Source organism: Vanrija albida (assembly GCF_041260175.1).
Source record: "Vanrija albida strain AlHP1 chromosome Unknown contig_4, whole genome shotgun sequence".
Classification (NCBI taxonomy): domain Eukaryota; kingdom Fungi; phylum Basidiomycota; class Tremellomycetes; order Trichosporonales; family Trichosporonaceae; genus Vanrija; species Vanrija albida.
The window spans coordinates 2,942,006-2,956,992 of NW_027191423.1; the positions used below are offsets into that span (position 1 = coordinate 2,942,006).

The 14,987-nt window shown below is 65.6% G+C and overlaps 7 protein-coding genes across 7 annotated transcripts; 5 read left to right on the top strand and 2 right to left on the bottom strand.

Annotated features, from left to right (window-relative positions):
• Nucleotides 1–225: 225 nt before the first annotated feature.
• OST3_2 (oligosaccharyl transferase subunit ost3/OST6) lies at nucleotides 226–1,284 on the top strand (the record flags this gene model as incomplete). The annotated part of the gene is made up of 3 exons (XM_069354382.1): nucleotides 226–638; nucleotides 715–1,064; nucleotides 1,109–1,284. 3 exons carry the CDS (start codon nucleotides 226–228, stop codon nucleotides 1,282–1,284), a joined length of 939 nt encoding a protein of 312 aa, XP_069209024.1.
• Nucleotides 1,285–1,594: 310 nt separating this feature from the next.
• On the bottom strand, nucleotides 1,595–3,167 carry Q8F55_005905 (uncharacterized protein; the record flags this gene model as incomplete). Its single annotated transcript, XM_069354383.1, has 3 exons — nucleotides 1,595–1,694; nucleotides 1,775–2,199; nucleotides 2,238–3,167. The coding sequence occupies 3 exons, from the start codon at nucleotides 3,165–3,167 to the stop codon at nucleotides 1,595–1,597; spliced, it is 1,455 nt and encodes a 484-aa protein (XP_069209025.1).
• Nucleotides 3,168–3,351: 184 nt separating this feature from the next.
• MON1 (Vacuolar fusion protein mon1) lies at nucleotides 3,352–5,608 on the top strand (the record flags this gene model as incomplete). Its single annotated transcript, XM_069354384.1, has 8 exons — nucleotides 3,352–4,024; nucleotides 4,060–4,150; nucleotides 4,236–4,419; nucleotides 4,456–4,570; nucleotides 4,607–4,749; nucleotides 4,793–4,874; nucleotides 4,913–5,188; nucleotides 5,241–5,608. 8 exons carry the CDS (start codon nucleotides 3,352–3,354, stop codon nucleotides 5,606–5,608), a joined length of 1,932 nt encoding a protein of 643 aa, XP_069209026.1.
• Nucleotides 5,609–6,858: 1,250 nt separating this feature from the next.
• On the top strand, nucleotides 6,859–8,877 carry KCH1 (Potassium transporter; the record flags this gene model as incomplete). The annotated part of the gene is made up of 6 exons (XM_069354385.1): nucleotides 6,859–6,909; nucleotides 6,977–7,123; nucleotides 7,159–7,281; nucleotides 7,317–7,413; nucleotides 7,462–7,862; nucleotides 7,900–8,877. The coding sequence occupies 6 exons, from the start codon at nucleotides 6,859–6,861 to the stop codon at nucleotides 8,875–8,877; spliced, it is 1,797 nt and encodes a 598-aa protein (XP_069209027.1).
• Nucleotides 8,878–9,137: 260 nt separating this feature from the next.
• Nucleotides 9,138–10,712, bottom strand: Q8F55_005908 (uncharacterized protein; the record flags this gene model as incomplete). The annotated part of the gene is made up of 1 exon (XM_069354386.1): nucleotides 9,138–10,712. The coding sequence occupies one exon, from the start codon at nucleotides 10,710–10,712 to the stop codon at nucleotides 9,138–9,140; it is 1,575 nt and encodes a 524-aa protein (XP_069209028.1).
• A 516-nt stretch (nucleotides 10,713–11,228) lies between these two features.
• On the top strand, nucleotides 11,229–11,972 carry Q8F55_005909 (uncharacterized protein; the record flags this gene model as incomplete). Its single annotated transcript, XM_069354387.1, has 1 exon — nucleotides 11,229–11,972. The coding sequence occupies one exon, from the start codon at nucleotides 11,229–11,231 to the stop codon at nucleotides 11,970–11,972; it is 744 nt and encodes a 247-aa protein (XP_069209029.1).
• A 1,236-nt stretch (nucleotides 11,973–13,208) lies between these two features.
• On the top strand, nucleotides 13,209–14,723 carry Q8F55_005910 (uncharacterized protein; the record flags this gene model as incomplete). Its single annotated transcript, XM_069354388.1, has 4 exons — nucleotides 13,209–13,358; nucleotides 13,394–13,532; nucleotides 13,572–14,278; nucleotides 14,313–14,723. 4 exons carry the CDS (start codon nucleotides 13,209–13,211, stop codon nucleotides 14,721–14,723), a joined length of 1,407 nt encoding a protein of 468 aa, XP_069209030.1.
• Between the last annotated feature and the right edge of the window lie 264 nt (nucleotides 14,724–14,987).

The following is a 14,987-nucleotide window of genomic DNA, read 5'->3' on the forward strand; positions in this document are numbered from 1 at the left end:
CGTTCCCGACTGGGTCGTCGCGGGTGTGCTACTGACGCCGTATGCATCGGGCGCGGCGAGGTTGTTCTCAGCGCAGCAGTGGGCCTATTCCTCCCTCCCACACCTCCAACCGCCACTCCACCACGTGGAAATACCCCCGCCCCTCGATCCACCGCGACACGTCCTACCGCGGCCGCCTCAACGTCACCGCATCTCTCCCACCACCCACCGCCCACCCACAACACGATGCGGCTCCTCCCCCTCCTCGCGCTCGCCCCCCTCGCGCTCGCGCGCACCGCGTCCGAGTGGGCCGCCGAGGCCCAGCGCAGCCGCGACGGCGTGATCCACCTGCCCACCGCGGCGGCGTACGACGAGCTCGTCGGCGCCCTCGACCGCGACTTTGGCGTCACGGTCGTCCTCACCGCCCTGCCAGAGGCGTACAAGTGCGCGCCGTGCCGTACTTTCGACCCGGTGTACCGCGCCGTCGCGGACAGCTGGCGGCGTAAAGCCCCGCGCGGGGTGCGCGACGACCACGTGTTCGCCGAGCTCGACTTCTCTGAGGCCGGCGAGATCTTCCAGCGCCTCGGGCTGACGAGCGCGCCGGTGGTGTACTTCCACAGCAAGGACGGCAAGACGCAGACGTATGATCTGAACCGGAGGTGAGTGAGCCCGCACGCAGTGCGGGCGAGCGATGCGTCGCTGGGTGGAGAGAGGGAGAGTCACTGACGTACCCAGCGGCCTCGGCCTCGGCTCCCTCCACACCTGGGTCAAGTCGACCACCCCCGTCCACTTCGACCTGTACAAGCCCTTCAACCCGATCCCGCTCATCATCACGCTCGCGGCCGTCGCGTTCACGGGCTACATCGGCTACGCGGCGTGGGACATTATCCTGCCGATCGTGACGAGCCGCGCGCTCTGGGGCATCGGCACCATCATCCTCTGCCTCGTCTTCACGTCGGGCTACATGTGGAACAAGATCAAGAACGCGCCCTACGTCCAGGTCGCGCAGGACGGCCGCGTGTCCTGGATTGCAGGCGGGTACTCGAACCAGCTTGGCCTCGAGTCGCAGGTCGTCGGCGCGCTGTGTGAGTGGTTGCGGCAGAGATGGGACAGCAGCTAACCCACCTAGACGGCGCCCTCGCCCTCTGCGTCGTCGTCCTCACCGTCGTCATTCCGGCCCAGTCGTCGCCCGTCAAGCAGCGCCTCGGCGTCTTCCTCTGGACCGGCATGCTCATCGTGCTCGCGTCGATGCTGTTCAGGCTCTTCAGACTCAAGAACGGCGGCTACCCGTTCCACCTGCTCTAAGCCGATCGCGACCGCGAGCGAAGCGAGCGGGCGGGGCGGAGGGGCGATGGCACGGTGGTGCTATCGTCGTTAGGCACTCACCTCGTTTGCGCGTGCCACTGCCTCACCCGCCACCATACCCCACGTAGAAAAGCGCTGTGTGCGCCTAGATGCAGCCATGAGTATAGCGGCGGCGCGGTGCGTGACTGGGCTGCAGCGACTGCAGCGCCCCGCCAATGTCTAACCAATGCATCCGGCGCCATGCGCACGAGGAGCCGGGGCTTGTCGCCCTCCTGGCGGCTGACCGCCCCCTCGGTGACCCTCCAACTCGCTACAAAATGTACGGCTTGACCCACTCGGTCTTCTCCCAGACGTTGGCGTCGAGACCATTCTTCTCAGGCCAGGGGTGGCACCGGACCTCGGGCGGAGCGCTGGGGGGTTAGTGACTCTGGCGCGGCCCCAAGTCGGCAGCCACTCGCTCGCCGCTGCGCGGCTCGCTCGCGCGACTCACCCAAACTCCCACGCAACCATGGCGTCGCGATTGCGCGGGGGCACGCCGTCGCGCCACCCGAGCCTCTCCTCGCTCTTGCGCAGCTCGAGCGCCGTCTCGACGGCCGCCTTGCGCCCGTACGCCACCTGCACGCTCGGCACGACCTGCACCCGGCCCCAGTTGTACTTCCAAAAGTCGGCGGCGATCAGCGTGCACTCGGACGCCGCGCACTCGCCCTTGGCGGGGTTGCCGCGCCGGAAGCGCACGTTGAACGGCGGGAGGAACGGCGTCGGGGACAGCACGGCCAGCCCGTTCCACGCAGAGTAGACCTGGAACGGCTGCAGCGCCTCGTACCGCGCCCGGCTGTACTCTGACGTCGGGAGGATGTCGGTCGAGGGCGACCACGAGGGCTGGTCTATTGGGTAGAAGAGGTCGCCGGTGTCGATCTGGCCGCGTCAGAGGGGAAAGCCACGGCACCACTTACTGCTCGGGCGACCCAAACATCGTAGAAGTACGCCGGGTTGCGCTCCATCCAGTCCCATGCGGTGGTGATGCCCGCGCCAATCGTGCTCCCCTTGGCGCTGACGTGCTGGTGCAGCACCTCGAGGATATCCGCCGCGTGGAGGAACACGTCGTTGAAGAAGACGACGGCCGCGACGTCGGCACCGACCATGCGCCGGCGGCGCTCGGGCGTGCGCGCGAGGTATCCCAGATCGTTGTCAGCCCACAGCGGCTCGAGCGCCTTGTTGCGTAGCTCTGCGAGCTTCTCAATGCGGTTCACGTTGTTGAAGTCGATGTGCGGCGCGTTGGTCTCCACACGGATCTGGGACGGCGGCACGCCGAGGTGGTGCAGCAGGGGGACGAGCACCTCGTCGAGGACGTACGGCGTCGGGTCGCCGCTCGGCCCCTCGACAAAGCTGAAGCTCACGTGCTCTGGCCCGAGGAAAGCGACGAGCACGGCGATCGCGTTGAGCAGGTCGGGCAGCTGGTCGCCAATGTTGCGCGTGAGCGTCGTGAGCATAAACTTGGGCTTGAGCGCGTGCCCGTCGGCGCCGGCCTTGATCTTCATGGCCCGCGTCGGCGGCGGCCGCTTGAGGTGGTTGTACCGGTCCACCTGGGCGAGGGTGAGCGCCGGCCCGCCGTAGATCGGGGCCGGGGCCTCGGCCGAGTGCGCGCTCCACACGCGCGTAAAGTTGGCGCGGAGGTCGTCGAGCGTCGCCTGCAGTGCTGGCGGGGCGCGCGCCGCCTCGAGCCCCGGCACCGCTGCGTCCGAGGTTGGGGCCGTCGCGGAGGGCGCGCTCGAGGCCGGGAGGAAGACGAAGACGACGAGGAGCACGCCAAACGCCAGGCCGAGCGCGAGCAGCGCACGCCGGCGCGCGAGCATGCCCATCGGCCGGCCGCGGCTGGGGTGCATGCTGGTGGTGATGGGCAGCGAGGTGGGTTGTAGATTGGATTGTTTTGGTGGAGGGAAATGTCGTCTGCGTGGGTCGGGTCGGTCGGTGGGCTTTGGAGGGGCGGCTGGCCGGCGCCGCACGCCGCACGACTCCCGGACCTCATCGTCATCCAACTCGCCATCGCACTCACAACATTGCAGACCCATGACCCCGTCCGAGGCGCCGCACGGCGACACGGCGGCAACGACGGCAGCATCGGCCTCGGCATCAGCATCGGCCTCGACCTCACCAGCAGCCGCCTCCCTCTCCCCGCCGGCGCCCGCCCCACCGGCCCTCACCCCCTCGTCGCCCGGCACGCCGCCGCCGCGCGCGCGCTCGCCGTTCCAGGCGACGCCGCGCCCCGCCCTGCCGAGCACTTCCGTGTCCTCGCTCTCCGTCTCGACCTACCTCGACGCCGGGAGCCCGTCGCGCACGCCCTCAGCCCGGGGGCGGCACCGGCGCAGCGGCACGGGCTCGCGCTCGTTACTCGGGAGCACTGGCTCTGCGCCGGGGCTGCTCGCGCCGCCGGTGGCCAGTACGGCGAGCACGGCCATGGCGCTGCTCGAACTCGACCGCGCGACCAGCCCGGGCGCCGACTCGCCCGCGAGCCCCGGCGAGCTCGGGGCCAGCGGGCGGACGAGTCCGGCCTCGGGGAGCAGCAGGAAGGGCAAGGAGCGCGCCGTCGACGACGAGATGGACGAGGCCGAGGCCGTGGGACAGGTCGTCCCCGTGCCGTCGGATGTGCGCCGTGGCCTGCGCGAGCTCGTGGCCCGCTCGGACGACCGCCGGAGCAGCCGAGGCGGCAGGGAGCGCGCCGTGTCGCGTGCCGCTGCAGATCGTGCGTGCTGCTCGCTGGGTGGGGCTGACGCGCAGACGTGCATACGCTCCCCGTTCCCCCTGATCGGGGGTACGCGCCACGGCGATACTACGTGCTGACGAACGCGGGAAAGCCGGTGCTGGCGTTGTGAGTCGCGCGTGCTTTCCTTTCCTCATCCCCGTTTCCTCGGTTGCTTCTCACTTCCCCCATGACGCCCCACTGACACAACAAGGAACCACGGCAACGACTCGGACCTCTCAGAGATGATGGGCATCGCCCAGGCCTTAATCTCCATCCTCGCCGAGGACGACGACCGCCTGCGCTCCATCTCACGCGGTCGCACACGCATCACCTTTACGCTCAAGGCGCCGCTTTACCTCTTCGCCGTGAGCGACTGGGGCGAGCCCGAGCATGTGGTGGGTACCTCATCTGTTGCCACCCACTGACACCAGATGCGCATGCACCTCGAGTACATCAACCTCCAGATCCTGTCGGTCGTGACCCAGTCGCAGCTGCAGCGCGCGTTCCAGCGCCGGAGCAACTTTGACCTCTCGCGGTTGTTGGAAGGTGGGTAGTCGCTCGCGAGTCGAGCTCACCCGCCAGGATCAGAGCCCTTCCTCAACAAGCTCGTGGAGCAGTGTCAGGACGACTTGAGCTTCTTCACTACCACGCTGCAGCCGCTGCGCATGCCGCCTGGGCTGAGAGATACAGCCGCTGCGGCGCTCATGCCCCCAGCAAAGTTCAAGGTGCGTCACCTAGGTGCTGTTCAAATCGGAACTGACAATACAGGACCTCTTGTATGTCCTGCTTATTGCTGGTGGGCGAATCGTTACACTACTGCGACCACGGCGGCACGCGGTTCATCCTTCAGGTGAGCGAGCCATTCCACAGACGTGCAGCTGACCCCAGACATGCACCTCCTCCTCAACACCCTCGCGACATCCGCGACGCTCCGCACCGTCGAGACGTGGCTGCCATTGTGCCTGCCAAAGTTCAACCCCGCAGGGTTTGTCCACGCGTACATCAGCTTTGTGCGCGACGATGTCGGGCTCGTGTTCATCAGCGCGGACAGAGATGCCTTCGAGTCGCTGTGCCAGTGGCGCGTGTCCGTTGTTGACCACCTCAAGAAGGACAATGCGCTGGACAGGATCGAGCAGTGCATCAAGCAGCACCCGTATACTGTCTGTGAGTGGTGCCAACCTCTCTCTCCTCGTGACCACCACTGACACACACACAGCCGTGGTTGGGTCGCCAGGGCTGCGGCACTTTGTTTACAAGTCGCGTGGTCTGATCCAGCTCACCTCACCCGACTGGGAGGAGCCGTATCTCCCAGGCTCGGTCGATCGCAAGCGCCTGGTGACGCTGTACGCGCGCGTCCAGGACGCGCTATATGCGCGCTCTGGGCAGTCTGCGCCGCTCAAGCTGGTGTACATGGCAACGGCACACGAGGCAGTGCTCGGCTGGCTCACCAAGCCGTTCGAGCTGTACGTGACTGTGAGCCCGCACCTGCCAATGTCTGCGGTCGTGAGCACTGCCAACAAGGTGGCCAAGTGGGTCAATGCCGAGGAGAGCCGGCTGTTCTTGAAGGATGCGCCAGTGTTTTAGACAGCGTCGCGGCGTCATGCCATGCTCTCCACCATGTGACTGATGCAAGCTGTGCTGCTGCCGCCTGCCACTTGCCACTTGTGGTTGGCGTCACGGCCGCCTGGCTGCCGGATGTCTCTGCCAATTGCCCATGATGATGCCCATTCTTGTCCCAAGATGAAACGGTTAGGGTGTGCGTGGCGTGGCGTGGCGCCGCGCGGGGTTTGTGCCAGGGACAAAAACTTGCAGAGAGCGAGCAAGCGTCGGGCGCCACCAATGTCGCCGTCCGTCGCCCACAGCAGAGCCAGAGTGGGTCAATGCATCGAGCATGGTGCATCGAGCGGTGCGTATCGTTGTCGCTGTCATCGCCGCCGCAGCTCCCCTCGCCAGTGTTTGGCGTCGTCGTCGCGCGCGTGGTCGCCCGTCCTTGTCGATACGCGTCGTAACGTCAAAAGTGACGCAACGTGTCTGAACCCTTTTGCGGTAACCTCTTCAGGGAAATCAACACGAGCTGGGCCATGTCGAATACAGGAGCTCGGCGGCGCAGTGCTCCTCGCAAGCAGCGGTGAATGAATGGACCTATGCATGTATGGGGAGATGGCTGCTGCTGCCCCCGTTGCTGCTGCATGCATGTGCGCGTCGAGTGAAGGCCTTGCTGCCAAAGGGCCAGCAGAGGGCCAGGCGGGGCGGGGCGGCGAGGGGGGGACCCCGAAAGTGGTCGGGACCAGGGTTTGGCGCGGCACGGCGGCGCGTTGTGCACCTCGACAACGACAGCGGCGACCACCCAAACACTGCTCAACCCACCTCTCCTCCTCCTCCTCATCGTCTCCTTCCTCATCTCTCTCCTCTCTCCTCACCATCGCCTCCCCCTCCTCCTCCCTCGCATACAGGCCACGGCCACCAAAAACCGCAACACCTCGGCACCCTCGCCTCCCTCCCTCCCCCCACTCCCCTTCCCCGGCGCACCCGCCCACGCACGACCCGCCCGCCCGCCGCTCTTGTCGACCAAGAAGGCCCCCTCCGTCGCTGGCCGACGTCTCAACCACACTCCAACTCGCTCGTTCAACCCCACCTCGACTCGCTCTCTGCGCGCCGGCCGCGCTCTAGCACCCACCTCAGCACTCACCTAGCACACCACCCCACCTGCCCTCTCGCTCGCCTCGACAACGCCGGCTGGTCTGTGCTCGCCCCTCCTCCCCCTTCCCCCGCCATCACACCACGACCACCATCACACCACACCCTATCGCACCTTACACCTCACCACTCTCACAATGTGCTTCACCGAGTCGCGCTGGAAGTCCGAGGTGGTACAGGACTTCAAGGTGCGTTGGGTCGTGGCAGCTGCCGCCTCCCGTGTCCCGCCCGTTACCCCCCGCTCACACCGCCCAGTTCGACTATGTCGACGTCAAAGACTTTCACCGCACAAACTTTGGCACGCGCTTCAAGTACATGTTTGTCTACCTCTTCATCCTGCGAGACATTGTCATCTACGGCCTGGATATCTTCACCGTGGTGACCATGCTGTCGACGTCCAACGTGAGTCGCCCGGGATAGCACCTTCTGACGCCCAGTGGACCAACAAGGTCTACCAGGACGGCGCGGGTAAGACTGGCACGAGTATCTTCCACATCAATGTCGAGTTCAACGTGGCCAAGTGGGTCTTCCTCGGCTGTATCATCTTCTCGTTTCTGCTTGTGAGTATCGTCGCGCTCGCACCCGCTGACGGCAGCTCGGGTACGAAGTGTACAAGGCAAAGCAGGTTATCCGGTCGCGCGACATCTCGTACGCGTTTACCAATGTCATGGCCAACGACTACTACTCGATCAGTGCGTGTGGCGTCGTGTCGTACACTGTGCTGCGCTGACACCCCGCAGAGGACTACAACAACTTTTGCTTGTTCTGCGCCATTAGCGACTCGACCAAGATGCACGACAAGATTGCATTCTTCGTCTTCTTCTCCTTCAAGACTTGGAAGCGCACGCTGCTCGCCGACGGACCGCGTCAGGCCATCAACGCCATCATCCTCTCGGCCCTGTTCCAATACGTCGCGACGTTGAAAGTGGACGGCATGAGCGAGGGTTTCCACTGGACCAACGTGCCCATTCTCTGGGGAGCGGACCCGAGGAAGGTCGACCCCAAGACGGACATTCCAACGGCCTTGCTGTTCTGGTCCATGACCATTACCGTTGTCCTCTTCCTCTTTTCCTTCTTCAGCCTCGTGCTCGCTGCACTCCTCTATCTCCCTCTTCTCTGCAACATCCAGGGTAACCTCAAGGTGGGTCCGAGTGTGGTTATTCTAGGCTCACCCTCAGGAATACGTCTGCCACAAGGTTGACAAGCGCCTTGGCCAGATCATGAAGCGCATCCAGAAGTCGCGTATCAAGCGCAACATGTCGCTCGAGCGCAAGATTGCTCTCGGCGGACAGATTACAAACTCGAAGGGCGAGACGGTAGACGCGAGCCACCTCCAGCCCACTCTCCCTTCGATCGCTCTCGAGCCTCTCAAGGACGACAAGTACACCGCGGGCAACTACGGCGGCCGCCGCTCGCCAGACCCGTACGGCAACGGCCGCCGCTCTCCCGGACCTGACGACGCGTTCAGCAGCGACACCCACAGCCTCAAGAGTAGCATGTATCACGGCATGACGCCGTCTGTCAAGGCCGATTATGCGCTCTACGAGACGTATTCGCACGACGGGCATTCGTACCCACCAACGCCGGGCTACGACGAGGCGTACGGCGCCAGCCAGACAAACTTGTTAGCCAACGCTGCCGCGCCAGCCCAGACCAGCCCCCCGCTGCACGTGGCAGGCAATGTCAGTATCCCTCAGCGTGCTGCGCCTAATGGCGCGCCGGGCTACCCGCCAGCGCCACCGACGCCGTACGGAGCGCCGTCGTACCCGCCGACTGTGTCGCAGCCCCCGCCACGACAGGCTCAGCGTATGTCGCCGCCGTCGTATGCTCCTGGTGGGCCGGCTGCGCCTCGGCTTGTTTCGCCTCCGCCTCAGGCTGTGCGCTCGCCACCGCCGTCTATCCACTCGCCTCCGGCGCATGGCCAGTTCAACGTCGCGCAGTTCAGCTACGACGCGGTTAGACAAGGCGGTGGACAGGCGCACTACGACTACACTATGGCCTCGGCGACGCTGCCCGGCGGCGCGTACCAGGTCGAGCAGGTCCATGCGTTCCAGCACCAGGCCCGGGCGCCGCAGCAGGGACGGGGCCCTGCCCCTCAGCAGTATCGCCCGCAGCAGCACCAGCACCAGCAGTTTGACAGTGGCCACGGGTGGTAGAGGGTGGGCCGGGGCTCGGCTGGGCTCGGGCTGACCGTGTGTAATAGACGCGGCGGCGGTGATCCCGCCGCTTGTTTGCATGTACTTTTTTTTACCAGCGGGCGTGGGTGGAGTGGGGGGGGGGGGGGGGGCGTATCGTCGGCCCACAAAGAAACAGGCAACCTTTACACACACCCAAGTCGCTCGCCTCGGAACCCTCACTCTGACTCTAACTGCTACATGCCATGATTGTACTACTCTGAACCCTGCTAACCCTCCCTTTACGCCTTGGCACCGCGGCGGTATGTCCAGTTGCCGCCAAGCAGGGTGCCCTCGACGACCATTGCGCGGAGGCCGGCCGCGTCCTGCTCGAGGGGGTTGGAGCCGAGGATGACGAGGTCTGCGCGCTCGCCCTCGGCGATGTGGAGCTTGCCGTTGTGCGTGCTGGCCGCGTACGCCGTGTCGAGGTCGATGATCTGCTCCTTTACGAAAGCCTCCTCGCCCGGCCCAGCGCGGGTAATGGCGCACGCGAGCGCCTCCCACGGGTCGAGCTGTGCGACGGGGCAGTCTGAGCCGAGCTTGATCGGGATACCGGCGTCGACGATCGCCTTGAAAGCGTACGCGCGGGGCTCGCGCCCGGGCCAGAACTTGTGGCACAGCTCGCGGTCGTCGACGAGGTGGCGGGGCTGGATGCTGGCAATGAGCCCGAGCTTGTGGAAGCGCGGCAGGTCGTCGAGGTGCACGAGCTGGGCGTGCTCGATCGTGCTCCCGCGCAGCGGGTGGTCCCCCTTCGCCGAGTGCGCCTCGAGCTTGTCGAGCACGAGGCGGAGCGCGTCGTCTCCGATCGCGTGGACGGCCAGCCGGAGCCCGTTCGTCGTCGCGCGCAGGCAGAGCGTGTCAATCTCGTCGCCCTGGAACGCTAGGATGCCCCGGTTGCTCGGGTTCCCGGGGTAGTGGTCGCAGCAGTAGGCTGTCTGCGAGCCGAGCGAGCCGTCGGTGATGAGCTTGAACGGGCCGGCGGTGACGAGGCCGTTCGTGTGCGGGATGACGTCGCCCGTGCGCAGGCCGCGGGCGAGCGCGTCGTCCAGGTGGTGGGGGTAGAAGCCGATGTGGACGCGGAGGGAGCGGAAGCCCTTCTCCGTGCGGCGCTCCCACGACTCGATGGACTGCGCAAACTCGAGATCAACGACCTCGGTCACGCCGAGGCTGGCCGCGCGCTCAGCCTCGCCGATGACCCAGCGGTCGAGCACGGCGGCGTCGGCCGTGTCCTGCAGGTGGACGAGGAAGCCGAACGCGTCAGCCTCGAGGAGGAAGCCGTCGTGGCCCGCGTGCTCGCCGTCCGTGTCCCTGCCTGAGAGCTTGAGGCCGGCCGTGTTGGTCTGGATAGAGTGGTACCCGTTGAAGACGAGGACGATGGGCTTTGTGGCCGAGATGGCGTCGAGCGCGGCGCGGGTGAGCTGCTCGGCGTCGGGCCACTCGCCGTTGCGCAGGTCCCTCGCGACGAAGCGGCCCCCCTCGTCGTAGGCCGGGTCGTCGATGTGCGCGGCGACGGCGGAGAGGACAGCGGCGGCGGATTTCGCCTTGGAGAGGTCGAGGCGGCGCGTGGCCAGCGTGTTCATCGTAAAGTGCGTGTGCCAGTCGATGAGGCCCGGGCTGAGCCACTGCTGCGACCCGTCGGCGCGGCCCAAGTCGACGACGGCCGTGCCCTCCGGCACGTCGACGACGCTCGTGGCTGAGATGTTGACGATGACGCCGCCGTCAACGAGCACGGCGTACCGCCCCGCCGGCTTGCCGACGAGCGCGGCGTTGATGAAGAGGGTGCGGGGCGAGGCGGCGGGGTCGTTGCTGATGGTCATGGTGGGTGGGGCTGCATGGTGGACAGGAGCTGCAGGCAGCATTATATGGCCGACGGCTGTGGCCGGGCCGAATGCTCTCGGCTGGGACGAGTGCCAAGGCGAGCACCTCGCTGCCGCCTCGGCCGTCAGGTCAGGTCAGGTTGTCAGTGCAGAGGAGCCGCGTGCCACGCAAAATTGCCAACTTGACCCGCCAGGGCCAGAGATAGCGAGGTGTATTTCGCAAAGCAAGTCGGTGGGGCCGGCGTATAAGCGCGGCAAGCAGCAGGCCCGCGGCAAAGAGTCAGGCCGGATCCCGATGCTGGCTGGCATGCTTGGCCATTTGTTGACGTTGGGCGAGTCAGCGAGGACGGATTGCACAGAGACGACTCGGCGAGATGCGACGGGCGAGTTCGACTTGACGCTGACCACAATCTCTTCGCTCCTTCAAAGCTGGCTCGAGCGGCCCAACTCACTCTCCACTCGACTCACTCGACTCCCACTCTACGCCCCCCCACCACCAACTTCTCCCCCCGCGCCATGTACATCCGCCCAGTCCACGCCGAGCTCGACGTCGCCAAGCTGCACGACTTTGTGCGCGCCTGGCCGCTGGGGCAGTTCACGACGGCCATCCCGCACCCGAGCATCGACACGCTGCAGACGACGCACATCCCGTGGGTGCTCTACGCCGACGAGGGCGAGTTTGGCGTGCTGCGCGGGCACATGGCGCGCGCGAACCCCCAGGCGCGGGTCATTTGCGAGGCCGCGCGCGCGGCCGAGACGCCAGTCTACGAGCTCAAGGACGACGCGCTCGTCCTCTTCACGTCGCCGCACAACGCGTACGTCTCGCCCCGCCTCATGACCGCCACCAAGAAGGAGAACGGCAAGGTCACCCCGACGTGGGTCTTTGGCGCCGCCCAGGTCTACGGACGCGTCAGGGCCTACACCACCGGCACCGAGGCCGACGCCTTCCTCACGCAGCAGGTCGACGCGCTCACGCGCCAGCAGGAGGCGACGCTCCCCGGCAAGCCTTGGACCGTCGACGAGGCGCCCGAGAGCTACAACGCGCGCCTGCGCAAGGCGATCATCGGGCTCGAGATTGAGATTACCAAGATCGAGGGCCGGTTCAAGTTCTCGCAGGACGAGGTCGACGGCGACTGGGAGGGCATCCGCCAGGGCTTCAAGAAGGAGGGCACGGTGCTGGGCGACGAGGTCGTCAAGGCTATGGAGGAGCGGGGTGCTGAGCGGCCCAGCCTGGTCGCGGAGTGCGAGGCGAGCGCATAGGGGGTGGGAGGGGAGGGGGAGCAGCAGGAATGTGACCGCGTTGTACTCTAGATCTCAACACTAGACTTGCATGGATTGGGTTGTGGGCAATTCCCCTCGGTGCGCGAGTCGGGTCTGCATCGCCGTGTGCATCTTTAGTGTGTACACGGCGCGAGGGTAGCCGCCGACGTTGTTGCAGCGTGACGACATGATGTCACGTTTGTCTCAAAGACATGTCTCAGAGCAAAAAGACAAAAGAGCTCGCCTCCAGCCTCTCGACCCCCTCTTGGGTGCCAGGCCACAGTCAGGCTCGAACCGCCGTTCTATCTGTGGCCCCGGACCTGGTTGAACAATCGTAGCTTTCAACTACCGACTGAGCCACCCGCCCCGGGGTAGAAACCCCGTTGGGTTTTGGGCCGCTCGCTCCCTCATGAACAGTGGCACAACGGTGCAACTGCACAACTATGCAACTGCGCAACCACACCCATGCAACTGCATATCTCCCGCCAGTCAGACCATGGCCATTACAGCAGCCACCTAGACCGCTCGGGCAGATACAAGCGCGCAACGCAACGGTGCCCCACGACGACTCCAGGCCCAACACGACGCGATACGTTGCCTCGCTCTTCGCTATCAACGGGCAACGCCGCGCGGCCGCCGCTCAACCTCGCCTATCTCTACGGGATTCCTATGTGCGAACGCCTGGCGAAGCATACCGAAGCATGCCGGAGTGCACATTGCGGGCGTGGGCGCCTCGCTAGCTGGGAGTATACCCAACTGTAGCGAGGAGGTCGAGGCGGAGCGGGGCGACGGCCGCTGAGGTGGTGACTGCCACTGGCGCCCAGGCGGAGTGGCCCCTGCACTGCACCAACGAATCGCCTCCGCCACGATGGCTGAGCATGCAGCATTGTCTGGACTTTGCTCGTGGCGGGTGTGGCAGCCGCCCGCCAATCTGCCCAATCTGCCTCGTCAACCTCGTTACTTGGCGCACAATCGCCACTCTCACGCGACCGCCAAAGAAAATTCTGCCCGCTACACCCGGGCTTACGACCGACCACCGAGATTATCACTTTACCAATCCGGCCGAGGTGGCGCGCACAACTCGAATCACGCCGAGGGCTATCAGAGATAGTGATTGCTGCGGCCAGTGCCTCTGCTGCTGCGGGGTAGCAAGTCCATCATATCCGGGGCCGCGGGTCGCCGCGAGCTCCATAAAAGGCCCAGGGGGAGGCCCATCGTCCAACCACAACCAGCGCAATGGGCAGCAAGCACGACGAGATCACCCCCGAGAAGGACGCGTACACTGTCGAGGTGGGCGAGATCGGCGGCGACGAGGGCAAGCGCCCCGGCGTGACCTACGACGCCGTCTTCGGCGAGCTCGACGACGACAGCCCCAACTTCAAGGGCGTGAGTGCTCGCTCCCGCCGTTCAGCTGACCCCAGCTCGGGTCCATGGGCGCCTTCATCCTCATGACCAAGGCCAACATCGGCCTCGGGGTGCTCGGCATCCCGTTCGTGTTCATGACCATTGGGCTGGTCGGCGGCGTGCTCCTCCTCATCGTCATGGCCGTCATTGTTGCCTGTGCGTCCAGCAGACCGCCACACTGAGCTCACGCCCCAGACACGGCCTCCATCATCGGCCCCTTCAAACTCAACCACCCAGAGATGTACTCGTACTCTGACGCCGGGTTCATCGTCGGCGGGCGCTGGCTGCGCGAGTACTTCACCTTCAACTTTGTCGTCGGCATGACGTTTGTGTGCGCGGGCGCGATCGTGAGCGTGTCGACGGCGCTCAACGCGCTGTCGATGCACGGGGCCTGCACGGCGATTTTCATCGCCGTCGCCGCCGTCGCCGGCTTCTTCCTGTCCTCGATCCGCACGCTCGGCAACATCCAGTGGCTGGGCTGGGCGGGCCTCATATCCATCGCCGCGGCCGTGCTCACCATGGTCGTCTGCGTCGGTATTCAGGACCGGCCCGCGCTCGCGCCCCAGACCGGGCCCTGGGACAAGGACATCAAGATCTTCGCGCACCCGTCCTTCGCGACAGCCATGACCATGGTCTCCGCCGTGCTCTTCGCCTACGCCGCGACGCCGACGTACTTTGGCATCATTTGCGAGATGCGCGAGCCGCGCAAGTACCAGCGCGTCATGCTCGCCAGCATGACCCTCACCACCGTCATGTACCTCGTCCTCGGGACGATTGTTTACCACTTCTGCGGGCAGTACGTGTCGAGCCCGGCGCTCGGGTCCGCCGGCGTCCTCATGAAGAAGGTGTGCTACGGGCTCGCGCTGCCGGGTCTGCTCGCGTCTCTGTGCATCTACTCTCATGTAAGTTGGCTCTTTTGGCCCCGCTCACACCCAGCTCTCCGCCAAGCTCATCTTCGTCCGCCTCCTCCACGGCACAGAGCACCTGACAAAGGGCACGTTCCGCCACTGGGCGACGTGGCTGGGCTGCACACTCGGCGTCTCGTGCACGGCGTATGTGCTCGCCTCGGCCATCCCTTCGTTCGGTGCCATCATCAGCTTCATGGGCGCCCTCTTCTCTCCCCAGGGCACCATCTCCTTCTTCCCCATCATGTGGTGGCACGACAACTGGCGCGGCAAGGCCTCGGGCGATCGCAGCATCGTCATGGCTGCCGTCAACTTGACCATCTTTGTCCTGTCCATCTTCATGGTCGTCGCGGGCACGTACGGAGCCGTCGTGGGACTCATCGACTCGCCGGCGAGCACCCGCCCGTGGACGTGCGCGGATAACTCGGGGTCGGTGGAGTGACGTGGAACTCTGGGCAGCTGGGGCTGGGTGGACGCCAGAAATGGTGTTGTGGCGGCGGTGAGGGTTGGGATTGGGGGCTTGTATCGCGCCACAATGGCGGTTGGGTAGAATCGGGACATCGTTGTCGAATGCATTGGGGTGTGTGCAGCGAGGCAGTGCCAACGTCAGCGCCGGGTATCCATCGGCGATTGGAAAGCTCAACTGACACAGGTCCATTGCCGCCCGGCACGCCCGCCCGCGACTTGCCGCAGCACCACCTATCGT